The sequence below is a fragment of the Meles meles genome, chromosome 8, assembly GCF_922984935.1.
Source record: "Meles meles chromosome 8, mMelMel3.1 paternal haplotype, whole genome shotgun sequence".
NCBI classification, from domain to species: Eukaryota; Metazoa; Chordata; class Mammalia; order Carnivora; family Mustelidae; genus Meles; species Meles meles.
The window spans coordinates 99606902-99620615 of record NC_060073.1 but is presented as its reverse complement, the minus strand read 5'-3'; the positions used below and the strand labels follow the sequence as shown (position 1 = coordinate 99620615).

General features: G+C 41.6%; 1 protein-coding gene across 2 annotated transcripts; it reads right to left on the bottom strand.

The window, feature by feature from the left end:
• Positions 1–2867: 2867 nt before the first annotated feature.
• Positions 2868–13430, bottom strand: LOC123949011 (olfactory receptor 145). Of its 2 annotated transcripts, XM_046016283.1 has the most exons (2): positions 13416–13430; positions 2868–3788 (listed from the first exon to the last, which is right to left on the bottom strand). In XM_046016283.1, the coding sequence occupies exons 1-2, from the start codon at positions 13428–13430 to the stop codon at positions 2868–2870; spliced, it is 936 nt and encodes a 311-aa protein (XP_045872239.1). The 2 variants fall into 2 exon arrangements, with proteins under 2 accessions (XP_045872239.1, XP_045872238.1); XM_046016282.1 differs by lacking the exon at positions 13416–13430 and having other exon boundaries at positions 2868–3815.
• Between the last annotated feature and the right edge of the window lie 284 nt (positions 13431–13714).

The window sequence follows — 13714 nt, the reverse complement described above, 5'->3', positions numbered from 1 at the left end:
GGGACAAGGAGCTTGCATATACAGTAAGGAACATAATAGATATTCCATTACTTTGGCCTTTTGGTTCAACTGCACATGCCTGGCTTGTCAACATGCTAGGGCATACATCATATTTCAAAATACCGTGGAAAACTCGGTCCCTAAGAGATCTTAGTATTATAATGAGTTAAAGGTAACTTCAGGACACCTTGGGGGGCTTCTGCATGGATCCTCAGCTCCAAACCTTGGCCTAGGCAAGGGGCTACCAAGGGAAACACCTAGCCTGGCATTTCCTTGTCAGGAACTACTGGTTCTGCAAAACAAAACATATTCCTTCCCTGCTTTTGTCCCTTCCCTCTCCCCACTTCAGGCTGATAGTTTTCAGCCCTCTGACCTGAGGAACTCCCTGCTGTATCTTGGCTAACACAAACACAATGCATAGAAAGACTGTCTTAAAACATACAATCAATAAGCAACAGTGGCAGACCCTGGAAAGGGTAGAAAAGGAGCATAAAATTGAGTAAAGGGAGGCTTCCTTTCACTGAGTGTTTTTTTTAAAGATTTATTCATTTATTTATTTGAGAGAGAGAGAGTGAGAGAGAGCACAAGCAGGGTGAGGGGCAGGCAAAGGGAGAAGCAGTCTCCCTATCGAGCAGGGAGCCCAATGCAGGGCTTGATCCCAGGACCTCGGGATCATGACCTGAGCCAAAGGCAGACAGTTAACCAACTGAGCCACCCAGGCACACATCACTGAGTATTTTTTGGTAATAATTATAAATACCATGAACATGTACTGCCCAGTCAATATACAAATAAATACACACTGTAAATAGGATTTAGAATGCAGAAATGTATAATGTAGAAGAGAAATAATTCTCATAATAATCCTGTGGAAATGCTTTTAAAAGAGGAAGAGACATCAATTAACTTGCATGAGGTCACATAGCTGGTGAGTAAAATCTAGGGTTCAAGTTTGACTGTCCCCACACCCCCGCCAATTCTCTGGTCTGCTTTCTGAATCTCTATGCTATTCTTCTCTCCCTGTTCCAGTCATCCCAATTCTATCATGGCCCTGTGTTCTGTACCATCTAAACACACTTCTCTGGTTCCATTTTTATTCTTTTGAATTCACCCTGAGTGATATGTACCTTCCCCAAGGATATAACTGTGTATCCATCCAGACTCATTTTTACAAATAGAAGAGAATTTTCCTAAAAAGAATCTCATAAATCAAAAATATTTCCAAAGCCTTTCATATATCGTTGCTTCTCAAAGAAACATTTACCACTTATAATTTTCTTTTAAACCAAAAAGCTACTCTGTCTCCTTTTACACAGGATCATTGGGCTATGGATTTACAAACCTAAACTGTATCATCCTTCTACCCTTTACGGGAAGGTGTGTCAATCAGAGTCACAACAGAAAACAGATGACGCCCTGAAACAAAATAATTGAAAACATAACAAGGGCACTATTTGCATGGGGGTAGACAAAAGGGTAGTTAAGAGAAACCGCAGAAGGATGGCAGAAGCTAACAGCAGTATCATTACCATCCCTTTGCATGAAGAGACAAAGGAAGTTACTGTAAACAGCTAAGAAAAGAGCAGTTACTGTAGCCCACTGGAAGGAAGTCAGGGAAATAAATATCACAGTATCTTGCTCCACTTGTTCTCTGATTTCCTCTCCTGAAGCTGCCATTGGCTTAACCCAACCAGAAACCTAAGGGTCAGGGAGCCAGCTCATTGACAAGATCCATTAGGGAATGCCTCCCAAGACTTGAAGTAAGGTACAAAGTAACAGAGAGTTGATCTAGAGAGGCCACAGAGAATACCTCACATAGTTTCTGTCATATACAGTACCGTAACAGTCAGTGGTCCTTTCCTCTGCTGACTGCCTGCTGGGTGGTGTTAACCTAATTACTGGCTTGTAACACAATGTCTCCTCTATGGTTCTGAAATAGTCTCCAGATTTTTAGCTGACCACCCTGAGCTTCAGACTTCTCCACCCAGGTTTTAAAAGCACAATTTGAAACAAGGAAATGATTGTGTATATATTAAAAAAAAAAAAAAAAAAAAAAACCTAATTCTGTACTTCATAACCTTGATATTTTCTATAAGGTCATCCAGCCAGCATGACCAGACCTTTTAAAGTTCAAGTCCCTGAAGCTCCACACCCCTGTCTTAGGCGGTACCATGCTTGCTGCTGTCTGGGTCCTAGCATACTTCCCCCAAATACTATGCAAAATTCTACAAGAATTTGTTCATTTAGCCAAGACCATCTCAACAAAGTTTTATGCCTCCTACCTTCTTTGCAAAAATGTGGTATTTAAAATTAGCCCTTGAAAAGTTGCATGAAATTTCTGTAGATAGAACCAGATCTTAACATCCTAGATCAGTTCACATTTGAAATTAAATCTTCCAGTGCTGATGAAGGAAGAAAGTGAACCATAGTGAAAAGTAACTAATATTACAAATCAAAAGTCTACTGATGAATGCTGGGTATTATACACAACTAATGAATCATTGAACACTACACCAAAAATAATGATGTACTGTTTGTTGGCTAATTGAACTTAAATTTTAAAAAGGGGGCAAGGGGAGTCAAAAGCTTATATCCTGGTCACAGTTGTGCTACTGAATAACTGAGTGACTTTGGAGAAGGTACATAAACCTGTATCTATTCTCAGAAATATGAGAGAACTGAATTAAATGATCTTTATGGTCCACTAAATGGGCGTACCCTATAGTTTTAAGAATCTTTTTAAAGGATGCATAAAATGGGAAGGATGAACATCTTAGAGAAAGAGTTAAAATTTCCTCCAAGTAACCAATGGAACCTGAAAAATAAAAAGAAAGGGAAAAGGCCCTTTCCTAAGTATTACCCCTTTCTCAAGAGAATGGTTTTTTGCTTAATGTTTTCTTCAGAGCAACTTTGACATCCTTATTCCTCAAGCTGTAGATTAGCGGGTTAAGCATGGGCACAACGATGGTGTAGAATAAGGAGGACACTTTCCCCTGATTCATAGGTAAAAGAGAGGATGGTTTGAGGTACATAAATGCCCCTGACCCAAAGAAGAGAGACACTGCAATTATGTGGGAGCTGCAGGTGCTAAAGGCTTTGGACCTGCCTTTGGTAGAATGAATATGGAGGATGCTGGAGAGGATGAGGGCATAAGAAATGAAGATGGTAACTGTAGGCACACCGATATCAATGCCCACAACAACAAAAACGACCAGCTCATTTACATAGGTACTGGTGCAAGAGCGCTCAAGAAGGGGAAGGATGTCACACATGTAGTGGTTAACCAGATTTTTGCCACAGAAGGTCAGTCTCACCATGCATGCTGTGTGGGCCATGGCCCCAGCAAATCCCATCACATAGACACCCAACAGAAGGAGTAAGCAGACCTGAGGAGACATGGTAGCTGTGTACACCAACGGGTTACAGATGGCGGCGTAGCGGTCATATGCCATTGCTGACAGGATGAAGGACTCAGAGACAACAAAGAAAAGAAAGAAGAAGAGCTGAGTCATACACCCTGCGTAGGAGATGATGTTCTTCCTCAAGACAAAACTCATCAGCATCTTGGGTGTGATAACAGTGGAATAGCAGAAATCTATGAAGGACAAGTTAAAGAGGAAAAAGTACATGGGGGTGTGTAGGTGAGAATTCAGCCCAATTAGGGTTATCAGGCCCAGGTTCCCCACCACCGTGACCACATAGAAACCTAGAAACAGGAAGAAGAGAGGGATTTGGAGTCCCGGCTGGTTGGTTAAGCCTGCGAGGATAAACTCTGTCACGGAGGAGTTCTCAGCTTCCATTCTTATTAAAGGCATTCTGTGGGAACAAGGGGAAAGAGTCACTTAAGGGGGAGAGAGAGAGAAAAAGAGAGAGAAAGAGACAGAGACCACCTCTCTCCTCCCAGTCACCTCCCGTTCTTGAGAACTAGATCCACAGAGAGAGATTTTGGACTTCAGCAGAAAGGCTTCTCAGGATGCCTGTGGGTCTGTTCTCCTGGTCCTCTAAGGACTCTTCTACTGGAGCACCCTCTGGAGGATGGATCTCCATGGACCTCTCCATGGTGAGGGCAGATGCTGCTGGGAAGAACGGTCTCAAAGACAAGCTGAGGAGTCTCCCTTCCTTTGGAAGGACTTTGGTCCTTCCAACTCCAACTTCTGCTCAAGATTCTAAAACCTGGGGCCAGTATCTGGAGAGAGTCCTTTCAGAGGTTGGAGCCAGCCCAGCTGTGTCTGGAGTTTCCACCTCGTGGTCACCCCAGACAGAGCAGAAATGGGAGGTGGTCCTTCCCAAAGCCTTTGCTACCTGAGGTTGGGGACTTAGGAAAAGTTCAGCCCAGATTCAGTCACTCACCCTCCTTCAACCTAGAGCCTCAGTGATGTACCTTTCCATCCAATTCCTATTCATGATTGTTCAGACAGATAAATGGCTGTGGTGCTAACACAGATAAAAGAACTAAACACAGACCGTTTGGCTTCTGTCCTGTTGGAAGGATTAGAATATGGACTGCCTTAGAATTTGCTCTGAGCTAAAGATAAACTGATAGAGGCTTTGCCCCAAGGCTGTTTTCCAGTTTGTAGAAGGAAGACATCTTTGCCTATAATACATGCCATCTGGTGACAGGAGACTGAGCAGTTTTATTCTGGACTTAGGGATCTGGGGACCTGATTAGAAGTAGAAAGTCAGCATCCCCTGGGATCACAGCCCTAGAAACTAACTTTCTAAAAGAAGGAATATTTTTTTGTACCCTTGATAATATTTCAATGGGCTTTTAGAAACATTATTTATTTGTCCAATTAATATCTATTCAGTAAAATGCATAGTGTTGTCCAAAAACAATAACTTACCATTTATTGAGCGCTTACTATATATACCAAACATTCTTCCTGTCCTAGCACTTCTGTACTGACCCCAGCAAGGCAGAATGCAATACCGTTCCACATGCAGTACTTCCTTTTAATTATCCCCCAAATCCTACGACCTAGGTTTTATCATTCCCATTTTAGAGATGCAGTAATTCACTGGATGTTAAATTACGAAAGCCATGTGAAATCTAGGTCCATCTTACTCCTGATCTGGTGTTCTTAATGATTGTGTTTAACCTCTTCCTGTGGGAGATAAGGAAATATATAACAGGGTCCTTGCCTCAGGGGTCTGACAATCTCCCGGAAAAGATAAGCTAGAGCACACCAAACTTGTTTTCCTGAAAACAACATGGTAAGATCTAGAAAAGGTAAAAATAAAATGCTACTCAAGTTCAGAGAGGGCATTCCATACAACACTTACATTTCAGTTTGTCGCAGAAATTGCACAATATCTAGTCCAAGGAGAAACAGAGCCTCCCTGTAATCCCTTGGAATCTGAGCTTGGCAGTAAAGAGAAAACCCTGTCAGTTAAGAACATATTTTTCCAAAATTGCTGAGTTGTTGGAAGTCTTGTTGGCGCCTGTCAGCTCTCTTTCAGGAGATTCTCAGTGACCTCCTGCTGGCTCTCATGGTCTTGTAGCCTGACCCCTCTTCTTCCCACCAGACCCACCAACTTTTGTTTCCCTGTTTTGCTTATTTTGCTCATATTCTAACTCTCCCTCATAACAGAAGTTATCCCACTGTGCCCCCATCTCTCAGAGTCTTACTTGAGCTCGGTGATGGCTAGTTCACTCTTTTGGGGTCTCATAGATTTGAAGTGATATTAAAAGTCATCTAGTCCTGGGGCGCCTGGGTGGCTCAGTGGGTTAAGCCTCTGCCTTCAGCTCAGGTCATGATCTCAGGGTCCTGGAATCAAGCCCCGTGTCGGGCTCTCTGTTCAGGGGGAGCCTGCTTCCCCCTCTCCCTCTGCCTGCCTCTCTGCCTACTTGTGATCTCTCTCTGTCAAATAAATAAATAAAATCTTTTTTTTTTAAAGTCGTCTAGTCCTGTGGTTCACAAATCTAGCTATACAACTGAGTCAGATAAATCTGTGCATATTAAAAGTACATATTCTGCTACTCCAATGTAAATATAATAAATCAGAATCTCCAGAAGTAAGACTTCATAACCTGGTTTTTCTTCTAAATCTATCCCTTGTGATTGGGATATTTAGCCAGGTTTGGGATTCACTGATCTAACCCTCCTACCCTACATCTTCCAGACAGGAAAAACTGAAGCCCAGCCAATCACACAGCTGCCTGCTGGTAGAGTCTGGCACGAAACATGAATCTCTAACTTCTCTAATTGGAGGGGTTTTCCAGCCTATCCAGAAGAAGCCTACCTGGTCTTTGATTTGGTTTACTACAATTCAGAGTACAAGTAAAGGACATAATTGGACATCAACTCTGGAACAGCACTCCGAGGTCATACTGGGGAGAAACTTAAATGCAAAGAAATGTGTGTACAGTGTGAATCCATGGAACACTTTGAGGAGAGGAATGGCATGACCAGGGGAATGACATGATCAGGTTGTGCTGAGGAGACCAGTCTAATAGGCTATTGGATGTCAGTGACTTGATACAATAGTCCCTCCAGGCAATATTCTTCTTTCTTTTTTCCATTTTATTTATTTTTTCAGCGTAACAGTATTCATTCTTTTTGCACAACACCCAGTGCTCCATGCAAAATGTGCCCTCCCGATTACCCACCACCTGTTCCCCCAACCTCCCACCCCTGACCCTTCAAAACCCTCAGGTTGTTTTTCAGAGTCCATAGTCTCTTATGGTTCGCCTCCCCTTCCAAATTTTTTTTTTTAATAAACATATAATGTATTTTTATCCCCAGGGGTACAGGTCTGTGAATCGCCAGGTTTACACACTTCACAGCACTCACGATAGCACTTACCATCCCCAATGTCCATAGCCCCATCCCCCTCTCCCAATCCCACCTCCCCCCAGCAACCCCCAGTTTGTTTTGTGAGATTAAGAGTCATTTATGGTTTGTCTCCCTCCCAATCCCATCTTGTTTCATTTATTCTTCTCCTATCCCCGTAAGCCCCCACGTTGCTTCTCCATGTCCTCATATCAGGGAGATCATATGATAGTTGTCTTTCTCCGATTGACTTATTTCACTAAGCATGATATGCTCTAGTTCCATCCACGTCGTCGCAAATGGCAAGATTTCATTTCTTTTGATGGCTGCATAGTATTCCATTGTGTATATATACCACATCTTCTTTATCTATTCATCTGTTGATGGACATCTAGGTTCTTTCCATAGTTTGGCTATTGTAGACATTGCTGCTATAAACATTCGGGTACACGTGCCCCTTCGGATCACTATGTTTGTATCTTTAGGGTAAATACCCAGTAGTGCAATTGCTGGGTCATAGGGTAGTTCTATTTTTCAACATTTTGAGGAACCTCCATGCTGTTTTCCAGAGTGGTTGGACCAGCTTGCATTCCCACCAACAGTGGAGGAGGGTTCCCCTTTCTCCACATCCTCGCCAGCATCTGTCATTTCCTGACTTGTTAATTTTAGCCATTCTGACTGGTGTGAGGTGATATCTCATCGTGGTTTTGATTTGTATTTCCCTGATGCCGGGTGACGTGGAGCACTTTTTCATGTGTCTGTTGGCCATCTGGATGTCTTCTTTGCAGAAATGTCTGTTCATGTCCTCTGCCCATTTCTTGATTGGATTGTTTGTTCTTTGGGTGTTGAGTTTGCTAAGTTCCTTATAGATTTTGGATACTAGCCCTTTATCTGATATGTCGTTTGCAAATATCTTCTCCCATTCTGTCAGTTGTCTTTTGGTTTTGTTAACTGTTTCCTTTGCTGTGCAAAAGCTTTTGATCTTGATGAAATCCCAATAGTTCATTTTTGCCCTTGCTTCCCTTGCCTTTGCCGATGTTCCTAGGAAGATGTTGCTGCGGCTGAGGTCGAAGAGGTTGCTGCCTGCGTTCTCCTCAAGGATTTTGATGGATTCCTTTCTCACATTGAGGTCCTTCATCCATTTGGAGTCTATTTTCGTGTGTGGTGTAAGGAAGTGGTCCAATTTCATTTTTCTGCATGTGGCTGTCCAATTTTCCCAGCACCATTTATTGAAGAGGCTGTCTTTTTTCCATTGGACATTCTTTCCTGCTTTGTCGAAGATGAGTTGACCATAGAGTTGAGGGTCGATTTCTGGGCTCTCTATTCTGTTCCACTGATCTATGTGCCTGTTTTTGTGCCAGTACCATGCTGTCTTGATGATGACAGCTTTGTAATAGAGCTTGAAGTCTGGAATTGTGATGCCACCAACTTTGGCTTTGTTCTTCAATATTCCTTTGGCTATTCGAGGTCTTTTCTGGTTCCATATAAATTTTAGGATTATTTGTTCCATTTCTTTGAAAAAAATGGATGGTATTTTGATAGGGATTGCATTAAATGTGTAGATTGCTTTAGGTAGCATGGACATTTTCACAACATTTATTCTTCCAATCCAGGAGCATCACCACAAACAAAAGAACAAGAGACAGTACCGAAGGCTAGGGACCTAATCAACACAGACACTGGTAATATGTCAGATCAAGAGTTCAGAATGACGATTCTGAACATTCTAGCCGGGCTCAAAAAAGGCATGGAAGATATTAGAGAAACCCTCCAGGCAATATTCTTTCTTGTAATTTAGGCAAGATGCTTTAACTCAAAGCACAACAATAAGAAAAATGACAAAGGATGGACTTTCAGAAAGAGGTAAATGGAGCAAAAGTCCTTTCTAAACTTTCTAGCACATTACATATCACGTAATATGGCTGGCCACCTGCCTTTTATAGCCATGGTGTCATCTACCTTCCACTCTGAACATGTTTACAAGGCCCTGAGTTCAAATCCCATCACCAGGCTGTCTGTGTTAGACATAGTTTCTGCCTCATCTCAGCCCATCTTTTGGGCTTCTGCTGCTATATGTTGCAGTCAAAGAGCACAAAATCCACCAGCTGCACCACTTACCCCTGCTTTCTACCCTAAGATGTCCCTGTCACCACACACACACTGTCTGTTGGAATACACCCAGCCTCTCTGGTACATGTGCAAACCTGAAGTGTGAAGGAGGTAACCCCCATTGGGAGTCAGTGAATAAATGCTCTGCCCTTCTGTGTCTTCAGTGTTTTGTTCTTCATTGATTCTCAAAGGGGCTTCAGAGGGATTGATTGTGGATTTCCCATTAAGGTAGACACTTCGTTAGCCCACCTTGGATTAGCTTCCCATCCTTCCCTGCTTCACTCGTCCTCTTCCCTGACATCACTTCCAAAAATAAGCTACATGCACACAAGTCCTTGTCCCAGCACGGCTTTTTATGGAGACCTCATCTAAGGTGCTTCTAAGATAGTATTTGGAGCAAGTCTGACCAAAATACTTCTTACTCCACCTGGGAGGAAGCAGCCTCACCCAAACCTGTTTGATTCCAGGTCAGGAAACTAAAGATGAGTCACTAAATTTATCAAGTACCAGAAATTCCATGTTTCAGAGAATGTATGTCTTGAGTATGCCCTAGCAAAATGCCAAAATGCCAGAAGATACAGGATCTCAAATCATCACCAGCTCATACCCTCATGGAGAGTAGCCAGGAAGGCCTGTAGTAGCTTGTCCTTAGCTCTACTGCCCCTCTCCTCATGACATTTTGCTGTCTTTGTGATCACCCATTTACTTCCATGAGCTATGGCGGGCAGGAACTAGGTTTATTCATGTGTATATGTTTAAAACCAGATATCAAACCTGGCTTACAGCAGCTCACAAAACATTAATTAATCCCAGATTCTCAAACTTCCTCACCTATAAAATGGAGATAATGATAATAATCCATAAGGTTGTTGTAAGGGTTAAACTAAATCATAAAATGGAAGAACCTCAATAAATGTTATAGGAAATATATGTAAAACATACATAAAATATACATCCGTTAGGAGGGAATGAGTGGGATAAAAAAGCTTCAAAGAGCTAGGTGAGCCTGAGAGGGATAAGAGGGAAGCTAATATAGGGAGGAAGAGGAGAGCTGATTGCTAAAAAGAAGAGAAATTTGGAAATAACGTTTTTTCTTCAAAGCTTTATATTAGACCCAACTCTCCAACATAACTTAATCCACAAACAGGATCAGATTATTCCACCTGTCCCTACTCCCTACTTCCTGTCCCACCATGGATGACCTACTCTTCAAATAACCATACCGCAAAGGCCAAATTACGAAGTCAGGTGAGGTTTCCTTCACAGCCTCCAAGGTTCTCTTTCTGTGCCCATTTCCAGTCTTGGTAAAAATTCCTCTCCCCCAAACTTGCATAGTCCTAATGCTTGCTCTACTTTCGACTATCAAAAGCAGTTCTCAGGAAAGATCTCACAAATTCATCAACACAGTCTATGAAGGACAGGTTGGGAATCATCTGCATCCCACACCCTCTTCCAGGAATTATGTTTTTAACGAAGTCAAATTCTATAACCAACCTAACATCTCTATGAAACTTGGAACAGCACTCAATTGATGAGAGGTACATTTTGGTGGGGATGGGACAGCTGGAGTCATCATGTGGTGGGTTTATAATCAGAATCGCTTTGGCAGCTGTCTGTCCTCCACTTGGCAAGCTAATTACAACTCCTGTATCTGTCCTGTGTATGTGTGCGTGTCTTCTTGTGTGAGCTTGGATGACATTTGTGCATTCCCACTGCTTGCCTATCCTTCACACAAGGGATATATATTTAACCACTCAAGGCCTCAAGCACAAATCTTACACTTAGAAATTTGCCACTGCTGTGGTGATTACAATAAATCCCAGTCCCTGCTCTCATTCCTACTATCATCAACTCACAATTAAAGAAAATAAATCATTATCACAAACCTGAAATAAGACCCACAGGAAAAGGGCTCCATGGGGCACAGACAGCAAAGACCCACGCTTCATTAAAAGTTGACTTTTCTCTAGGAGCCTTGGAGGATTCTTGTTTGGATGATAGAACAACCAAGAAAAGTTGCTTTGGATTTATGTCACCTCAGAGCCTGTTGCCATGGGAACTACATTTCAAAATCTTCTCAACTGGGGCTTCACTAAAGTCATGTTCCTTGAAGAGCAGATGAAGCCCAAGCAGGAAGCAGTGTAGGAAGAACTATTCTTAACTGTATTCTTTTGTTGCAAAGTTGCCCTCTTTCCAAAACTTGAATCTCTTTATAGTGCTTCTTTATTTATTTATTTCTATTTTTTCCATCTTTTTTTTCCCATTATAATCTATTTGTGTCATTCCATGCGTGGTACCTGTAAAGGCAATACAATGCCTCTCATGCATTAACCCTCAGACTTCTGGTGGCGTAAGCCTGGTTCCAAGTGCACTGACCATCACCACATACAGAGGGGTCCACGCACAAGTGACGCTTCCGTAAGAAGAGACACAGAAGGGATGCCTGGGTGGCTCAGTTGGTTAAGCGGCTGCCTTCGGCTCAGGTCATGATCCCAGCGTCCTGGGATTGAGTCCCACATCGGGCTCCTTGCTCAGCGGGGAGCCTGCTTCTCCCTCTGCCTCTGTCTGCCTGTGCTCGCTCGCTCTCTCTCCCTCTCTCTCTGACAAATAAATAAATAAAATCTTTTTTTAAAAAAGTTATTTTTAAAAAAGAAGAGACACAGAACCTCACTGCAAAGAAAAGATGGCCCTGAAAGGTCTCTTTGTTTGAAGTAGCCACAGTTACCTTCTGAGAAAGCAAATATCAAGAGTTGTGTGGTTCTGCATATATTTAACTTTAATGTATTTTATTAAGCATTTTCACCTCCTTAACATGCAAGTCTCTACATAAAAATATACATTTTTAACACAGAATCCTAGACTCTAGACCTCGGAGGTCTATATGGGGGCAGGGCAGTAATGAACACATAGTGAATGTACCAAGCTAGCTAGTTTTACATACATTATGTCATTTATAGGAAATGAATAATCTTCAGAAAGTACAGGTTTGGCATGCTTAAAAATATCATCCAATGAATTCAAGAATATTAATGCTAGAACAATATTTTACATTTTTTAAATGCTTACTACATGTCAGGAACTATGCTAAGTACTTTACACAATTAATTCATTAGTTTTTACAAAAATCCTGTTAATAGGTATTAGTATCCCACTCCACATAAGAACATTTCTTTGAATCAAAGGAATCAAACATGCTTATCTCGTAGTTAAGACAACCTCGTCTTTTTGGACCTCTAGGCATTTATAGTGATGGAGGAATTAGCAGGATTTGCTAGATTAATGATCAGGGGGGTGGAGAATGAAGATGAAAGTTCAAGTATCAAAGGGGACAAAGATTTCACTTCCAGGACACAGTAAAAGGCAAATAGGGAAAATAAAGAGCTAGAATTTAGACCTGAATGTCCTGTGCTAGAAGTATATCTAAGAGGGATGGTCAAGTAAATGGTCGTCAGCATGACAGGGGAGCTCAGTAGATCATGGAGACTTGTACTGGGAAATCATGTAAGTAGAGGATCCCAGAAACCACAAGTCAAGACTAAAGGATGGAGGAGGAAGTCATTAGTAAATTCAGTGAAGACAAATGTGGTGGTTCTGAGCAGGCTTTGTAACCAGATGATCTGGGTTCCGATCACATCCCTCACTGGCCAAGTTAGCTTATGGTGTTTGTGTCTCAGGAACCCCATCTCTAAGCAGAGATGCTGACACCTAACATATAGGATTGTTCTGAGGTTCAACTGTCATAATGTTTAATAAGTACAGTTCACCCTTGAACAACATGGGTTTGAGTTGTGCAGGCCACACAGATTTGTTTTAATACACACAGTACATTACTATAAATGTATTTTCTTTCCCTTCTGCTTTTCTTAATAACGCTTTCTTTTCTCTAGCTCACTTTATTGTGAGAATACAGTATGTGATACATATACAAAATATGTGTTAATCCATGTTTCCGTTATCGGTAAAGTTTCCTGGTTAGGAGTAGGCTATGAGTTCAGGTTATGAGTTAAGGGGAGTCAAAAGTTACACATAGATTTTTTACTCCTGAGAGTTGGTACCCCAACTCCTGCATTGTTCAGGGGTCAGTTGTAATTGTGGTTTAATGAAGTATCACAGGACCCTTCCTCTGTTTCTTTTTTTTATCCACTGGGTCAGATTCTGCCTTTCATCCACTTCTTCAGGAGTGAATTTTCTGAGCCCCAGCTATATTACAAGCTACTGCAAGGCACAATCATGTATTGAAATGCTATTTCATTTACACACCCAATGTTGAACACAAAGATGAACACACATAACGTTCATTAATATTTACTCAGTTCAGTAGAAAGAAATATAAATATAGTTCAGTAAAAGCCGAGATGTGAAAAACTGATCAATTCAGGGATGGATTTATTTCTCAAATGCTGAAGAAATTTGTTAGAGGTCTCCCAAAAATAGTTATGTAAGCCCTTTTCTGGAAAAATAAATAATGTAGGTTATATATAGCTAGTTTCACTGTAAATATTTTTGGCATTTTAAATATACTGATGTTGACACTGAACCGACGGCCATGCCAGGTGATGTGTGCCTGTTGGGTGTGACCTCCAGGATCAAGATGCTTGCAGAATAGAAGAAGGCTCCCAACATTTTGAGGACTGGCAAAGGAAAGTTACTCAGTGACAGAAAGAGCTACTGAGCCTTCCCGAGTCAGGAGCTGCCCGGAGCTCAGTTTCATCATAGCCCACAGTTTGTGGCTCTTAAAATAGGAATCCATTTTTAAGTGACATTTAACTCAGCAATATATGTGCTATAAAAAGCAAATTACACTAACTCTAGCAATGTAAAATATATGATTT

Excerpts from the sequence above, each read along its gene's own strand:
- LOC123949011 (XM_046016282.1), bottom strand. The coding sequence starts at position 3,815 with ATGCCTTTAATAAGAATGGAAGCTGAGAACTCCTCCGTGACAGAGTTT.